This window comes from Stomoxys calcitrans, chromosome 2 (genome assembly GCF_963082655.1).
Source record: "Stomoxys calcitrans chromosome 2, idStoCalc2.1, whole genome shotgun sequence".
Taxonomy (NCBI): Eukaryota; Metazoa; Arthropoda; class Insecta; order Diptera; family Muscidae; genus Stomoxys; species Stomoxys calcitrans.
In genome coordinates, this window is record NC_081553.1 from 188,950,562 (window position 1) to 188,966,657 (window position 16,096).

General features: G+C 43.4%; 1 protein-coding gene across 1 annotated transcript in view; it reads right to left on the bottom strand.

The window, feature by feature from the left end:
• Window positions 1–15,304, bottom strand: part of LOC106092938 (neuroligin 4-like) — a 95,159-nt gene extending 79,855 nt beyond the window's left edge. The window contains exon 1 of the mRNA XM_059361722.1: window positions 14,400–15,304. Within this exon, the coding sequence (XP_059217705.1) occupies window positions 14,400–15,304 (905 nt within the window). The remainder of the gene's footprint in view (window positions 1–14,399) is intronic.
• Between the last annotated feature and the right edge of the window lie 792 nt (window positions 15,305–16,096).

Below are 16,096 nucleotides of genomic sequence, written 5' to 3' on the forward strand. Positions count from 1 at the left end.
GCTCCCATATAAATCGATCTCTCTATTTTACTTTTTGAGCCCCCAAAGGACGCAATTCTTATTCGAATTGGCTGACATTTTACACAGGTCTCCAACATATAATTTAATTGTGGTGCTAACCGCACCATATCTTGTTTTTGCCTAAGAAGAGATGCCGGGAAAAGAACTCGACAAATGCGATCCATGTAAAAGGGAATATAAGATTCGGCCCGGCCGAACTTAGCATGCTTTTACTTGTTAACCTTACAGAATATAACCAATTTGTTTATTCGTCCACTTAAAGCCTATCCCAATATCTTTACGATACCTTTTTCCTAATTTGAGCTTAAATTTTTCCAAGGTAGCTCTTTTCTTGAGCATTTTTCTACGCATTCGGCGTTTAAGGCTTAAGTAAGAGTGGTAGTCCTTCACAGATTCATTTGGACCATTTTATGCCCATTGTGCTACTACAGTAGTGTAAGTCCAAGAATTCTGATGGGAATCGAACCCATGACCCCGCACTGGAAATTCAAGCAAGCTACTTATTCGGCAACCGGGTTGCCTGTAACTGCCTTTTACTACTCCTACCTAATCTCACCTTACCTGTGCTCTCCTAACATTCCATCCTATTGCAGTGATGAACAAATTACCTCTCATCCAGGCCATAAAACAATTCGTCATAAATTTATTCCAGAAAATTGAACAAAACGAGGCGTATAAATCCTCTTAACACCTTTTAAGCCCCCTCCAATTAAAAATACCCCAAAAAAAAAAACCTCCACGACTGACTTCGATACAATCAAAATACATACCCATCGCCAAGAGCAACTTCCAAGCCAAAGATACTGCCGATAAAGACACGCTATCACCACACGAATGGCATTGGGGACAACAAATGTGATGGCATTACCACAATCAAACAACATTGTAAACAAATTGTGGCACATTCGCTTGCTCTGGCCTGGATGGACTAACATTTTCATTTTCCCCTTCCACATTGGTTGCGAAGCGTTGCAAATGTCTGATGCCTGGACGGACAAAAAACAAAACCAAATTCGACAAACAAACCGACAGACAGACAGACGGATGAACGGATGGACACGGAAAGGACCCCTTACAATCAATTTGCCTAAGGGCCAAGAAGGGGCGAAGGTGTCATTCATACTTCCTTTCGCCGGGTCTATAGACCAGGGAAAAAGTTTTTGTGTTTTTTTTTTGGGCTCTTCCCTTCATCCCCCAATTTGAAAGGCTGGCTGTCGAATACATCATTATTGTTATTTGCAGTTATTTTTTATTTCATTTAGAGAAAAAACCTTGATGCAAATATCATATCTGCCACTCAACAAGCCAGGCTCTCTAAAATTTCTGTTGTCTATGTTGTTACAGGGTTGGCATAAAGTGGGAGGTGTTCTGTACTTTCAGATGTAGGGAAATGCCAACAGCTGTTGCCATTACTAATTTCTTGTGTTTGTTAGCTTGCCCATTGGGGGGGGAGGGGGAGATTTTTTTCGAATGTCATTATTATTAAGGTCGCTGGTCGCTACATTGCCCCTTCCCCCCCTCCCCCATAGCCAGTTCAGGGTCCATGTTATGGCATGGACATAAAAAAATATTTTCTATAGGCAGATTTGGTGTTCAGTGTGTCGCACGCAATTACAGGAATTTGTTAACAAATAATAATAAATTTTCTACCTTTTTACCGAATAACCAAAGAAAGAGAAACAAAAAAAAAAGCAAAAACAAAAACAAAAACAAAATACTTAAAAAAAAAGCAGACTGTGTAAACGCATAAAACCATCTTACATTGCACGACATCATCGTCATTGGCAGCAACAGCAACAGGAACAGGAAACAAACAAAAAATTCGTTAAGCGGATCGTGTTACGCAAAAAATGCCCATACTTTTTCCTCCCCTCAAAACAAGTGCTGAAAAGAAGGCACAACTCAAAGTAGGTAACAGACAATAATGCCAAAACGCCAACCCCCAAAAAATGTATCCAAATGAACCCATCCAAACCAAACAATTTGGCCAAGTTGTTATTGAAGTAAACATAATTTGGGCAAATATTCAAAAAGGTGTTGTTTTTGTCTCCCCTCCCCCACCTATTGGCGTTTTATAGCAAAATTTAAAAGCACAGATGTTAATGATATGCAGAGTGCGGTGGTTTTTTTCCAACGTTTTTTTTTGGGGAGAAGGCTAATGAAGGGGTTGAAACAACAATGAAACATCATTTCAACCGTATCCCTGGTGGAACTTTAAGCAAAGAGTTTTTAATTATGAAAGGACAAACAATTTTATAAAAAAAAATCGAATGGATTTTCAGGGCAAGCCAGGCATTGTTCTACAAAGCGATCGCCTGAATTGGGGTCTGGGTGGTATTTGTCCCAAGGCGGAAAAAATAATCCACAGTACTGCGAAGGATTATAGGATAATCTGTCTGTCATCGTTTTTACTTAAAACACTGGAAAGGCTGGTTGAACTGAAGGTGGGGACGAACTGACACCGTAGAGTATCAGTGGGACACAAAATGCATACCTCAAGGGCTGGTCCGGGGGAGTCGGTCCTATATGAAGTGGTACGAGGGATCGAGATTACTATCCTCGATATGGAAAGAGCATTTTATGAGATCTGGATCGTATTTATCCTCAAGGCGGGAAAAATAAACCACAGTACTGCGAAGGATTATAGGTCAATCATTTTGTCATCGTTTTTACTTAAAAACACTCGAAAGACTGGTTGAACTGAAGGTGGGGACGGACTGACACCGGAGAATATCAGTGGGACATAAAATGTATACCTCAACGGCAGGTAAGGGGAGTAGGTCCTACAAGAAGTGATACGAGGAACTCAATACTCACTCACTCACTCAATATCCTCGATATTGAGAGGTCATTTAATGAGATCTGGTTGGTATTTATCCCCCATAACGGGAAAAATAAACCAAAGTACTGCTAAGGATTAAAGGCTAATCAGTTTGTCATCGTTTTTACTTAAAAACACTGGAAATATTGGTTGAATCGAAGGTGGGTTCGAACTGACACCGGAGAATTTCAGTGGGATACAAAATTCATACCTCAAGGACAGGTTAGGGGGAGTAGGTCCTACATGAAGTGGTACGAGGAATCGAGATGTCTCTTCACTCAATATCCTCGATATTGAGATGCCATTTAATGAGGTCTGGTTGGTATTTATCTCCCAAAACGGGAAAAATAAACCACAGAACTGCTAAGGATTAAAGGCCAATCAGTTTGTCAACGTTTTAACTTAAAACACTGGATAGAGTGGTTGACCTGATGGTGGGGAGGCACTAACTCAATGGAGAAAATCAGTGGGGCACAAAGAGCATACCTTAAGGGCACGTCAGGTTCATGGTCATGATTTCTCAAGAAGTGCGCCATCTAGTGGCTGAAGAACTCAAGATCCATGATCGGCTTATATGGCAACTATATCCAAACATGGACCCATTCAAACTATACTTAGTCAATATTCTCGATATTGGAGGGACATTTAATATCGTGGAAATAGGGTCGATAATCTCCGACCTGGACTACATGGAAATCAACCGGGGTGTCTCCCGTTGGACAGAGAATAAACTTCGCGACAGGATTCTTAGTGCGAACTTGGTAAAAAAAGTGTGGTCAGAAAGCGGATGACAAGGGGACCGCCTTAAGTAGGGATGTTCTTGGCGATTCCCTGGAACCTGGGGCATAAATCTTGCATTCGTTATAGTGCGAGTTTTTGTTCGAAGATTAATTCCGTTCCAAAAATACGAAGTGACCCATGGTTTACGAACGTTGGATCGTAATAAATCGACTGCGGATGCGGAAGTGCTATGTGCTCTCAACGGAGATGGCGTAAGACTGGTCTCATATGCGGACGTTGGACTGGTCTCATATGCATAGTGGGATAAATCCAAAAAAAAAAACAGATAAAAACCAGTAAGGAAAGGCAAAAGTCGGGCAGAGCCGATTATATAATACACTACACCTTCCTTACAATTATAATTTCGGGTAATAGATATATCCATATGAGAGCTGTATCTAAATCTGAACCGACTTCTTTTGACAGATCGTTTGAAAAATGTTACTACGGCTACATACAAATGGGACCTATATCCAAATCTGAACCGATTTTGATGAAATTTTGATAAAACAATCTATGCCAAATTTTGTACAGAGTGCCAATCGGGCGATACATATATATGGGAGATGTATCTAAATCTGAACCGATTTTGATGAAATCTTGCAGATATGTTTATATCAATAACAAAACAATCCATGCGAAATTTTGTTCAGATCGGTTGAAAATTTTAGTTGCTACACCCATTTAGGTGAATATTGAGCGATATATATATATAGGAGCCACATATATAAATCTGAACCGATTGATACCAAAATCAACAAAATCCTCGAACCAAAACAGTGACATGTGTAAAATTTCGTGACGATTGGACAAAAAATACGACCTATACCTTGATTACAAGAATACATGGACTCACCGACGGACAGACAGATGGATATGACTAAACCGAATCAGAAAGTGATTCTGAGTCGATCGGTATACTTATCAATGGGCCTAGCTCTTCTCCTTCTTAGCGATGCAAACAAATGCATAAATTTATAATACCCTACACCATAGTGGTACGAGTATGCCGTGTGCGACGTAAAGAGATATCACATTGAAATTTGGAATGTTGGTCGCGAACCACCATTTCCGGCCTGGATGGAGAGACGTGTTGGCGATGTCCTCAAACAGTTTGGTCTGGCTGACCATATTGAACGTTTCGATAGGTCCAATGCCACGATTGAAACTGCGACAAATGTGTGCGGTGATATCATGCAAAGCAGTTCTTGTGCTATGCAGTCTTCGAAATTCCTGCCGATGCAGAGCGAATAGAAATTCTCCAACGAGTCTAGCGAGGAGTATTCCCTCAAGCGTTTTGGCAACTGGTGAGAGAGGGAAAATCGGTCTGTGCGTCTCCCCCTTACTCGGGTTCCTCCCAGCTTTCAGTAGCGGGATCACTCTGCCCATCTCTTAGACATCGGGTACTACAAGAGTGTTCGAAGACAGGTTAGGGATAGTGGTAAGGTACTCGACTCCACGTAGAGCACAATTCTTCAGCATCGGTGTAGAGATTCAGTCGTGGCTAAACGTCTTTGATGACTTGTCGCTACGGATGTCATTCGTAACTTCGTTCACTGTAAATTGTGATGGTTGTCCATCGAATCGGAGACCATAAATAAGACAAGCTATTGGGTTGCCCAAAAAGTAATTGCGGATTTTTTAAAAGAAAGTAAATGCATTTTTAATAAAACTTGGAATGAACTTTAATCAAATATACTTTTTTAAACACTTTTTTCTAAAGCAAGCTAAAAGTAACAGCTGATAACTGACAGAAGAAAGAATGCAATTACAGAGTCACAAGGTGTGAATAAATTTGTCAACGCCGACTATATGAAAAATCCGCAATTACTTCTTGGGCAACTCAATATATCACTCTCAGGGTGCTCACTAAATTGACCGTTGTACAACCTGGCGCATCTCTTCGAGTCAGTCACATAGGGTCATCAAAGGTATACTGTGGCATAATACAATAGTTCGTTTAGTTCCTTCTCTCTAGAGTGCTTAATCATGCAAATCGCTTCAGTAGATCAAAAGTTATGGTCCCCAGAAAGTTGAAGAAGCCAATTGTGGTCAACTTTGACACCCTGTATCACACCCTAGAATAAAGATATGGACCCACTTTCACTTTCCTGAAAGTCCATCTCCTCCTCTACAAAAGACTAGAACATTTTGTGCCGCTAAGATCAACAGATAAAGATTTTTGACTTATATCCAATTTTTTTGCCCTTTGGCCCACTGTGCGACGTCGCATAGTGAAATAGAACCGAAAAAAAATGGTAAAACATGTGCTGTGAGAGAACGGATAGAGATATCTCATTGAAATTTCGAATGGTTAGAGCTGAGTTGTAAACGAGATAGCGTGCAAAACTTAAAGACACTGGGTTGTCCGGTCGACTTTTGGCAGGCCCCTAAATCGAAACACAAACGAAGATATGGCAGCCCCAACAAATTTTCGAAATACGATGGTGACCAACTTAAGGGGCCTGCAAAAAGGTGCCCGGACAACATGGACCTTGAAATTTTGCACACAATCGCACTAGACAACATTCGTGCAGACATGTAAGCAGATGCGGTGAATAGCTACCGGGTGAATGTGGTCCTTGGAGAACAACTCCCACCCCATGCACCGGAAGAAATTAACCTCCCTCGGCAAATTAACCTCCCTCGGCAAACTAAGTAGTTCTGACTCAATTACTATCCGGCAGATCGCAATTGACCGCTTCAACTCCTACAGAACAAGTATTGATGACAACGTGCTGGATGTGTGTCCCGATTGTGACTTGGGATCACACGTCAAGTAGGCGAAATATAGAACACAACAACAGCATCGTTCTATTGATTCGAGACACATTTTTGCCGGCGATCAACGAGATTATGGAAAGGTCACTGTCTATAAGGATGAGCTACGCGAAATGGTTTGAGGACTAACCCAAGGAAGACGGAGCTGGTGCTCTTTACTCGCAGTTATAAGATACCGGATTTAAGACTAACGTCTTTAGACGGGTCCACTTTGCAGTTGTCAAGGGAGCCGAAATACCTAGGCTTAGTTCTCGATTTGAAACTGTCCTGGAAAAGGAGTTCACAGGAACTCCTTTTTCACTACTGCCTTTCACTACTGCATAGCAATAATCGGTAGGTAGTGGGGTGTTAGGCCGGATTTATATACTGGCCGGGCTGACCAGCCACCGGTCTTGCCTAAGTGCCATTTGTAGAGCTACTGAACATAGTAGAGGAGATGGCCAAGGCGTCGTCGGTGGCAAGATGGAATGGATGATTCCGACGGGGGTGCCATAAGCTCCGGCGTAGATACATCCATGTTTGGGTGGGAATGAGCGTTTTCTTCACCCCCTCTCGGGTTCTCTATTCCTCCTGTTTTTTTTTATTCGTGTAAAACCTTTAGTCCAAGGTCTAACATCTTCTTTCTCTTCCCTTTCTTTCTAGGGTACCACAATGGGCCAAAATGGCCTCCGAGTGAACTCTCATTTGGTGAGCAACCCACTCAACCTAACCTAACCTTTTATATTGAATATTCACAGCCATAGCCTGTGGAGAAGAGTATACGGACCAAGTAACTTCAAAAGGTACAGAGACTAGCCTGCATCGGGATTACGGGTGCGCTAAGGTCTGAATTAACAAACTGTTGATGTATATATTCGGGACTGTACCGCTTAAATAGCGCTTAAGCTGGGGGAACTTGGCATGCTGGAGAAGGCGGATATGACAACTGTTCCTTCTTGGAGCCCATGGATGCAGGAGGTAGGCTAAGAAGGGTCATAGACTACCTGTCGCCGAGAGCGATTCGGGAGAGGTCGTTCCGGATTCATTTTCCCGGAAGGGAGGAGTGGAAGGCGGATGTCTTGTTTTAGTTGGATGAGACTTCGGTCTTCACCGACTGTTGCAGAATGGCGCCAGGAACGGTACTGGGGGTATATTCGGAGACACTCGACGTTGGTATGTCAGTTTGACTGCCGTACGAGGGCAAGGTCTTTCAGGCAGAGATATGTGCCATTACATTGGCCGGAAATGAGAACCACAGGATGGAGCTGCCACCTTCGACACTCAGGATATATGTGGACATCATGACGGCCCCCAAAGCCTTGAATTGATGGACGATTATGTCCAAGCTCGTGGCGTATTGTTTGGGGTTCGTTCAGTGCTCTGGCTCACGACGTTGTGTTGACTTAAGTTCCCGGACACATTGGTGTTCTGGGAAATGCGAAGAGGGATAAATATGACAGGAGGGGATTCTTTACGTCAGGCAGACCTGTAGCCGGTCTTGCACACGCGCCTTTTGTCAAAATACTGAACATAGTCGGAGGTCACCGTTGCGCAGAGGTTAGCATCCGCCTATGACGCTGAACGCCTGGATTCGAATGCTGGCAGGAATATCAGGAAAAATTTTCAGCGGCGGTTATCCCCTCCTAATGCTGGCGACATTTGTGAGGTACATTGCCATATAAAAACCTCTCCGCAAAGAGGTGTCGCTCTGCGGCACGCCGTTCGGACTCGGCTATAAAAAGCAGGTCCCTAATGATTGAGCTTAAAATTGAATCGGACAGCACTCATTGATTTGTGAGAAGTTTGCCACAGTTCCTTAATGGAATGTTCATGAGCAATTTTGCATTTTTGCAGTAGAAGACATGGTCAGTGCGGAGGCATGGGAGTCAGTGAATTGTTGTCGCATTGCTGGGATACTCCGGCCAACTGTTGACCGGAAAATGACAAGGGAGTTGCCAGTCCTTGATAAGGGGTCACACAGTACGATTACAGCAGCCATAAACGGCGACTGTGCGATAAGTCATATGACCGCGTGCATGGGAGTCACGCAAAACGACTACTGTGGATGATGGCTTGATGGGGATGAGGAGAAAACGATCAAAAGTTTGCTCTGCTCACTCCTGGGTCTGCAGGGGCATAAACCTTCCATCCTAGGGTGTGATTCTTCTCCGATCTAGGCGAACTTGCAAAACGACTACTGTAGACGATGTTTTGATGAGGATGAGGAGGAGACGATCGAACACCTGCTTCGCTCACTTCTGGGTCTACAGGACCAAAGACAGCAGTCATAAACGGCCATATGTCCGCGCTCATGGGAGTCACGCAAAACGACTACTGTAGACGATGTCTTGATGAGGAAACGATCGAACATTTGCTCTGCTCACTCGTGGGTCTACAGGGCCATAGACCTTCTATCCTAGGGAGGTGGTTCTTTTCCGATATCGGCGGACTTGCAGATTTATTGCCGGCCCTTGATAAGGGTATACACTGTACGATTACAGCAATCATAAACGGCCACTGTGTGATAAGCCATATGTCCGCGCTCATGGGAGTCACGCAAAACGACTACTGTAGACGATGTCTTGATGAGGATGATGAGGAAACGATCGAACATTTGCTCTGCTCACTCGTGGCTCTACAGGGCCATAGACCTTCTATCCTAGGGAGGTGGTTCTTTTCCGATATCGGCGAACTTGCAGGTGTTGCCGGTCCTTGATAAGGGTATACACTGTACGACTACAGCAGTCATAAACGGCCACTGTGCGATAAGCCATATGGGCGACCGCATAGGAGTCACGCAAAACGACTGATGTGGATAATGTCTTGATGAGGATGAGGAGGAAACGATCGAACATCTGCTTCGCTCACTTCTGGGTCTACAGGGCCATAGACCTTCTATCCCAGGGAGGTGGTTCTTTTCCGATATCGCCGGACTTGCAAATGTATTGCCGGCCCCTGATAAGAGGTCACACAGTACGATTACAGCAGCCATATGGGCGACCGCATAGGAGTCATGCAAAACGACTACTGTATACGATGTCTTGATAAGGATGAGAAGGGTCTACAGGGAGAAAGACCCTCCATTCTAAAGAGGCGGTTCTTCTCCCGTATATGTGGATAACATGGGTTTTGATTCGGCGAAAGACGAGATAATATAAAACCCACAGAGCTCTATGCTCCACTATATCTACCAAATCAAGCGACTTGATTTCCGTAGTTCATATTTTTATGCAAGGGCAAGCTTTTGACATATTTTACACCCTTAGTAACATTTAATCAGCCCCTTAATACTCTTTAAAACTCACATAAAATGCAATCATATCCATTATACCAACTACTGCCAACTTTACATAAACGATAATCTTACATATGGGCAAATACATAACCGGCTGTATAAAATTTCCCCTCTCAGAATCTACATCCCTTATAATATGCAGCCCTCGTTTTAAGGAAATTCAAAATGTTTCTTTTCAAAACAAGCGTTAATTAAGAAAATATTTTTAAATTATTAAACAAAAACTTCAAACAGACATGCTGTCGTCCACGTTCTGAACACCCATAACCGCCTCTCTCCCTGAACTAGGAGTTGTGGGGGCCAAACTTTGGCAAGTAATAAAAATCCCGTCCATTGTTTGTTTGAGCTCAAAATCAAAGGCAACATCGAAAAAGTATCATAAAGTACAGAAACGAGCTAGAAAACTTCAACATTGCCTGCCCCAGCCCCAACTACGAAAACCAGGACACAGTGTGCTCGTGTCTAAACATCATACCCCCATAAAATGACTTTCAAACAAGGCCTCCAACATCCCGTGGCCATATAGCCACATATAAAATTAAAAGCTATAAAAACAAGCAACGAAAACTCATAAAAACAAACAAACTCAATAATTTTTTATGACTTATGACCAATATTTGTAAACGTAACCAAACTAAATTCAAAGCCAACACTTGAATGAAATTAAAGTCCAACTGGACTGGACTGGGTCCCAAAACTTGTGTAAATACTACCTACCAAAAAAAAAAAAAAAATCAAGGGACACAAAACTAAAACCTAAACAAATGTCTGGCATTCATTAGCACGTTAATCTCGAGGTATGGGGTTAAGGACTTTTATGAATTTGCCTGATTTTTATTAGCTTTTGGATTCTTTTTTTTTTAACTTTTTGGCTAAAACGAAAGCCAAAGAAGTTTGGGGCCATAACAACATAAAACAATAAAATAAGTTTTTACATGCAAATAATCATGTTTAGTATGTGGACAATTTAATGGGGTTTTCAAATCGCGCTACATATATGGGATGTTACAAGAAAATTTATAAATCAAGGAACATTGGTGGAAAATAGAAATGAAATATTGACAAAATTTTATAAGGTATTAAAAATTTTTTACAAAGATGTAAGGGGGAAATTTGGATACCAACCACCTCGGGTATATATGTAAACCACCTTTCGTCCTAATACGGTGAAAAATGCATAATTGTTGCTCCCACAGCAGCCATATCGAAATATGGTCCGATTTGGACCAAATACGACACGGATATAGAGTGTAGAACCAAATATTGGTCTTGTTGGTAGCTATATCTAAAAAAAAGAACCATATACGACACGGATGTCGAAAAGCCTAACGTAAGTCACTGTGTCAAAATTCAGCAAAATCGGATTAAAAATGCGCCTTTTATGGACCCAAGACTTTAAATCGAGAGATCGGTCTATATGGCAGCTATATTCAAATCCGGACCGATCTCGGACAAATTGCAGAAGGATATCGAAGAGCCCTACACAACTCACTGTCCCAAATTGCAGCGAAATCCAACAATAAATACGTCTTTTATGGGCCCAAGACCTTAAATCGAGAGATCGGTCTATATGGCAGCTAAATCCAAATCTTAACCGATCTCGAACAAATTGCAGAAGGATATCGAAGAGCCTAACACAACTCACTGTCCCAAATTGCAGCGAAATCGTACAATAAATGCGTCTTTTATGGACCCAAGACTTTAAATCGAGAGATCGGTCTATATGGCAGCTATATTCAAATCTGAACCGATCTCGGAAAAATTGCAGAAGGATATCGAAGACCCTTACACAACTCACTGTCCCAAATTTCAGCGAAATCGAACAATAAATACGTCTTTTATGGGCCCAAGACCTCAAATCTAGAGATCGGTGTATATGGCAGCTATATCCGAATCTGGACCGATCTAGGCCATATTGAAGAAAGATGTCGATGGGCCTAACACAACTCACTTTCCCAAATTTCGGCGAAAGCGGACAATAAATGCGACTTTTATGGGCCCAAGACCTCAAATCTAGAGATCGGTGTATATGGCGGAATGTGGACCGATCTAGGCCATATTGAAGAAAGATGTCGAAGGGCCTAACACTATTCACAGACCCAAATTTCGGCAACATCGGACAATAAATGCTCCCTTAATGGGCCCAAAACCTTAAATCGAGAGATCGGTCTATATGGCAGCTATATTCAAATCTGGACCGATCTCGAACAAATTGCAGAAGGATATCGAAGAGCCTTACACAACTCACTGACCCAAATTTTTGCAACATCGGACAATAAATGCTTCCTTAATGGGCCCAAAACCTGAAATCTAGAGATCGGCCTATATGGCAGCTGTATCCGAATCTGGAACAATCTAGGCCATATTGAAGAAATAAGTCGAAGGGCCTAACATAACTCAGCCTCCCAAATTTCGGCGAAAGCGGACAATAAATGCTCCCTTAATGAGCCCAAAACCTCAAATCTAGAGATCGGTGTATATGGCAGCTATATCCGAATCTGGACCGATCTAGGCCATATTAAAGAAAGATGTCGAAGGGCCTAACACAACTCACTTTCCCAAATTTCGGACAATAAATGCTCCCTTAATGGGCCCAAAACCTTTCATCGAAAGATCGGTCTATATGGCAGCTATATCCAAATCTGAACCGATCGGGGCCAAACTACTTCATCTTGTCATCATGAGTTTCCTTACACTCCCCTAAGCGACTCGTTCGCTCCATAACGCGACACGTTCGCTTCGTAACGCAACTCGTTCGCTACACAACGCGACGCGTTCGCTTCCTAACGCGACTCAGGCGCTTGCTAACTCGACTCGGGCGCTTCCTAACGCGCCTCTTTCGCTTCCAAACGCGACGCGTTCGCTTCCTAACGCGATCAGTTCGCATGCCATCCCGACTTGTTCACTTCTTCGCCTCCCAAAGCGACGCGTTCGCTCCGTAACGCCATCCGTTCGCTTACCTACGCGACTCGTTCGCTTCCCAACGTGACGCGTTCGCTTCCCAACGTGACGCGTTCGCTTCCTAACGCGACTCGTTCCCTTCCCAACGCGACGCATTCGCTACCTAACGCGCCTCATTCGCTTCTGAACACGACTCGTTCGCTTCCTAACGCGACTCGGGCTCTTCCTAACGCGACTCGGGCGCTTCCTAACGCGCCTCATTCGCTCCGTTAGGCTCCCTACGCGACTCGGGCGCTTCCTTATGCGATCCTTTCGCTTCCCTACGCGACTCGTTCGCTTCCTAACGCGATCCGTTCGCACCCTACGCGACTTTTTCGCTTCCTTGCGCGATCCTTTCGCTTCCCTACATGATTCGTTCGCTTTCTTACGCGATCCTTTCGCTTCCACCGTCATAGATTTTCTTACGCATCCAGGGGCAGTTTGGAAGCCACCGTAGCGCAGAGGTTAGCATGTCCGCCTATGACGCTGAACGCCTGGGTTCGAATCCTGGCGAGACCATCAGAAAAAAAAATTGTCAGCAATGGTTTTCCCCTCCTAATGCTGGCAACATTTGTGAGGTACTATGCCATGTAAAACTTCTCTCCAAAGAGGTGTCGCACTGCGGCACGCCGTTCGCACTCGGCTATAAAATGGAGGCCCCTTATTATTGAGCTTAAACTTGAATCGGACTACAATCATTGATATGTGAGAAGTTTGCCCCTGTTCCTTAATGGAATGTTCATGGGCAAAATTTGCATTTGCATCCAGGGGCAGTTTAGAAAGCAGTGGAGCCTTTCATTTCACCGGACACTTGCGGTGTGGACGATTCCTCCTTAGATGCTTCACTAGCTGCTACTGTCGAAGTGCCGTTTGAATTCTGTCCTTTCCTACACCTTGAGCCCAGTCCAACTGGATGACCCACCCACACAGGGCTTGTCGGGTCCCGTTTCGATGCATTCCTCTATTGTTCCGATCGTGGCAGCGGGACTTCAAGTCTCCTACAATCCACCAGACCTTAAAGATGTGGTCAATAGTTCCTCAGGCAAGAGTTCAGCAACAACTGCTGAGTAATCTCCTGATTCCCCAACCCAACAGCTTGTATAGAGTTTCAACTTCAACTTGTTGAATCCGTAGGACACAACTCCATCAGAGTTGTTGACAGCCAGAGTACGGAGTACGAATATTGCATGCCTCCAGTCGCCATCAGCCTCATCCGATCTACCAATCTTCTAGTCGGGGGTTGAAAGATTGGTATTACAGTCCCTTAGTCTCCCAAGTATGGATTCAGGATCTGAGGGAATCCTTGGTGTCCAAGTGTGTGCCATTGACCGAGAAGGTCAATTTCTTTCATCTTGAGTAAACCCAGAATGAAAATCACACCTTTGAAATTTTGCTTCGATTTAATTTTTATTTTGCTACATTGAAGGTTACATGAACCCACTGCAAAGAGTTGGTTCACCACATAGTTTAAATTCATTTTAGAGTGTGTTCTTGATAAAAACACTCTGCTGTGCCACCATAACACTCTAGCATTGTAATCAATTCCCCAAAAATTGAGTTGGTGTTGTAACTCGGTGCTGTTCTATATTCCACCTCTTGTGAGCCATTTGTTTTGATTACATTAAAGTGTTGGCTTTGGCCATTGATGTTATGATTGCTGTCCGCGATATTGATTGCTTGTTTTCTTTATATGGATATATACAGATATGTGAAATACATGTGTGTATGTGTGTGTGTGTGTGTTTGTTGTAGTTGCTGCGCATCCATAAATATTTGACTTACCTATTTTGTTTGGTGGGTGGCGTGGCATACGGTACCCCCAGGAATACCTCAACCGAGCGTAGGTACCGATAACTATCCAATGGCAATATTAAGCCATGTAAACGTCCATAACGGGTCTGTACGATGCGATGACCAAGTCGAGCGTTTTTATAAATATCCAATGTGGAGGCTGCCACAAACGTTGCTGGCGGTGGTGAGACGAGGGCACACACCAAGACAAGAAGAACAGTGGTCAGGGAATGCCAACGCCAGTGATGTGGGTATTTGGATGGATGCAGCCGATGCTGCAGCAGCCTTCGATGCTGCCACCAATGCCACAGGCAAGTGGGCCGCCACCATGAAGATGAGGGGCAGTTGACAATGCTCGTGGATTGGCATGTAGCAGCATCAGCTTCCCTGCAGTCTGAGCTAGGACAACTCGTTGCCAGTGTCCTGTTTGTTGTCGCGGTGGTGGTGGTGGTGGTGGTGGTAGTGCTGGCTGCTGATGTGGCCGTCATTGATGGCATTCTAGTTGAGCAGCATAAGGATGCTGGCGCAATTGTCGTTGCTGATGTGGTGTATGTGCATATCGAGGTGGGCGTGAGAATGCCTGATGATGTTAGGTTTGGTGCTGTTAGTGATTCGTCGCTAGTTGTTGGTGGCTTTGGCGACGCCATGGAAGCTGATTTTCTGCATATTGACAATGTTTTTCGCTTTGTTACATTTGTCGGCTGAGCGTATTTTTTATGGTCTTTGATAGTTGTTGTTGTTGCGGTTGCCTTTTGTATTATTGATGGCTGTAAGGCCGCCAACGGCTCTGTCCCTTTGCTTATCAATATTGATGGGGACGACAATGACGTGGCTGGTGTTGTTCCTGGTGCTGCTGCTGTGCCTGTTGCCAGGCAACTGCATTTATTCAGCCGCATAATGTTGGTTGTTGTTGATGACGCTCTTCCGGTTTCGGGGTAGGGATTTTCCGTTCACTCCTTCAGCCCTTTGGCTGTGTTTGTGGTTCTCCACCTACAAGGCTTCGTCAAACAAAAACTATGACCAATTCTATTCATTTGTTGTTACAATTTATTCCCATATCTTGGTTCGGGGTATAGTTGCTGTTCATTTGTTTTTTTTTTCATGCATCTGAGGCAGCATTACAACGGATGCTGTCGGCTTCCATGCTACAGAATGCCAATGAGGAATTTTCCTGCCAACCTGTGGTTGCTGTGCTACAAGAACGAAGTATTGTTAAGCAAAGACTTCTATGGCATTAAAAGTTAAGTTCTTGTTGGCGTGGCCACTGGGAGTGATTGTTGAATAACAATTTGTTAAATTTTAACGTTTAAATGTTGTGTTCCTTGGCCATCCGTGGCAGGAATGTGATGTATTTAAATTTTTGACAAATTTACTGAATTTTCCTTTTGTTAACCTGATGCAGCTGTAAATAAAGGGGAAAAAGATTTTAATATTAATTTTTAAGATGAAAATTTTAAAAGTTTAACAAAATTTTAAATATTATTTCTTTATTGGACAGATATGGAAAAAAGTTCTTTAACATATGAAAATGGCGTAAAAAGTTGTCTCAAACAGCTTTCTCGACAATAAGAGGTCCATTAATCTAGCATAGTCCCTATGACAGCGCAATGGAAAACCATTGCCAACAGCATGGAAAATGCCCTGACCAATGTACTTGGCTATCAAAAATCTCCGGAGTGCCAAAAAAC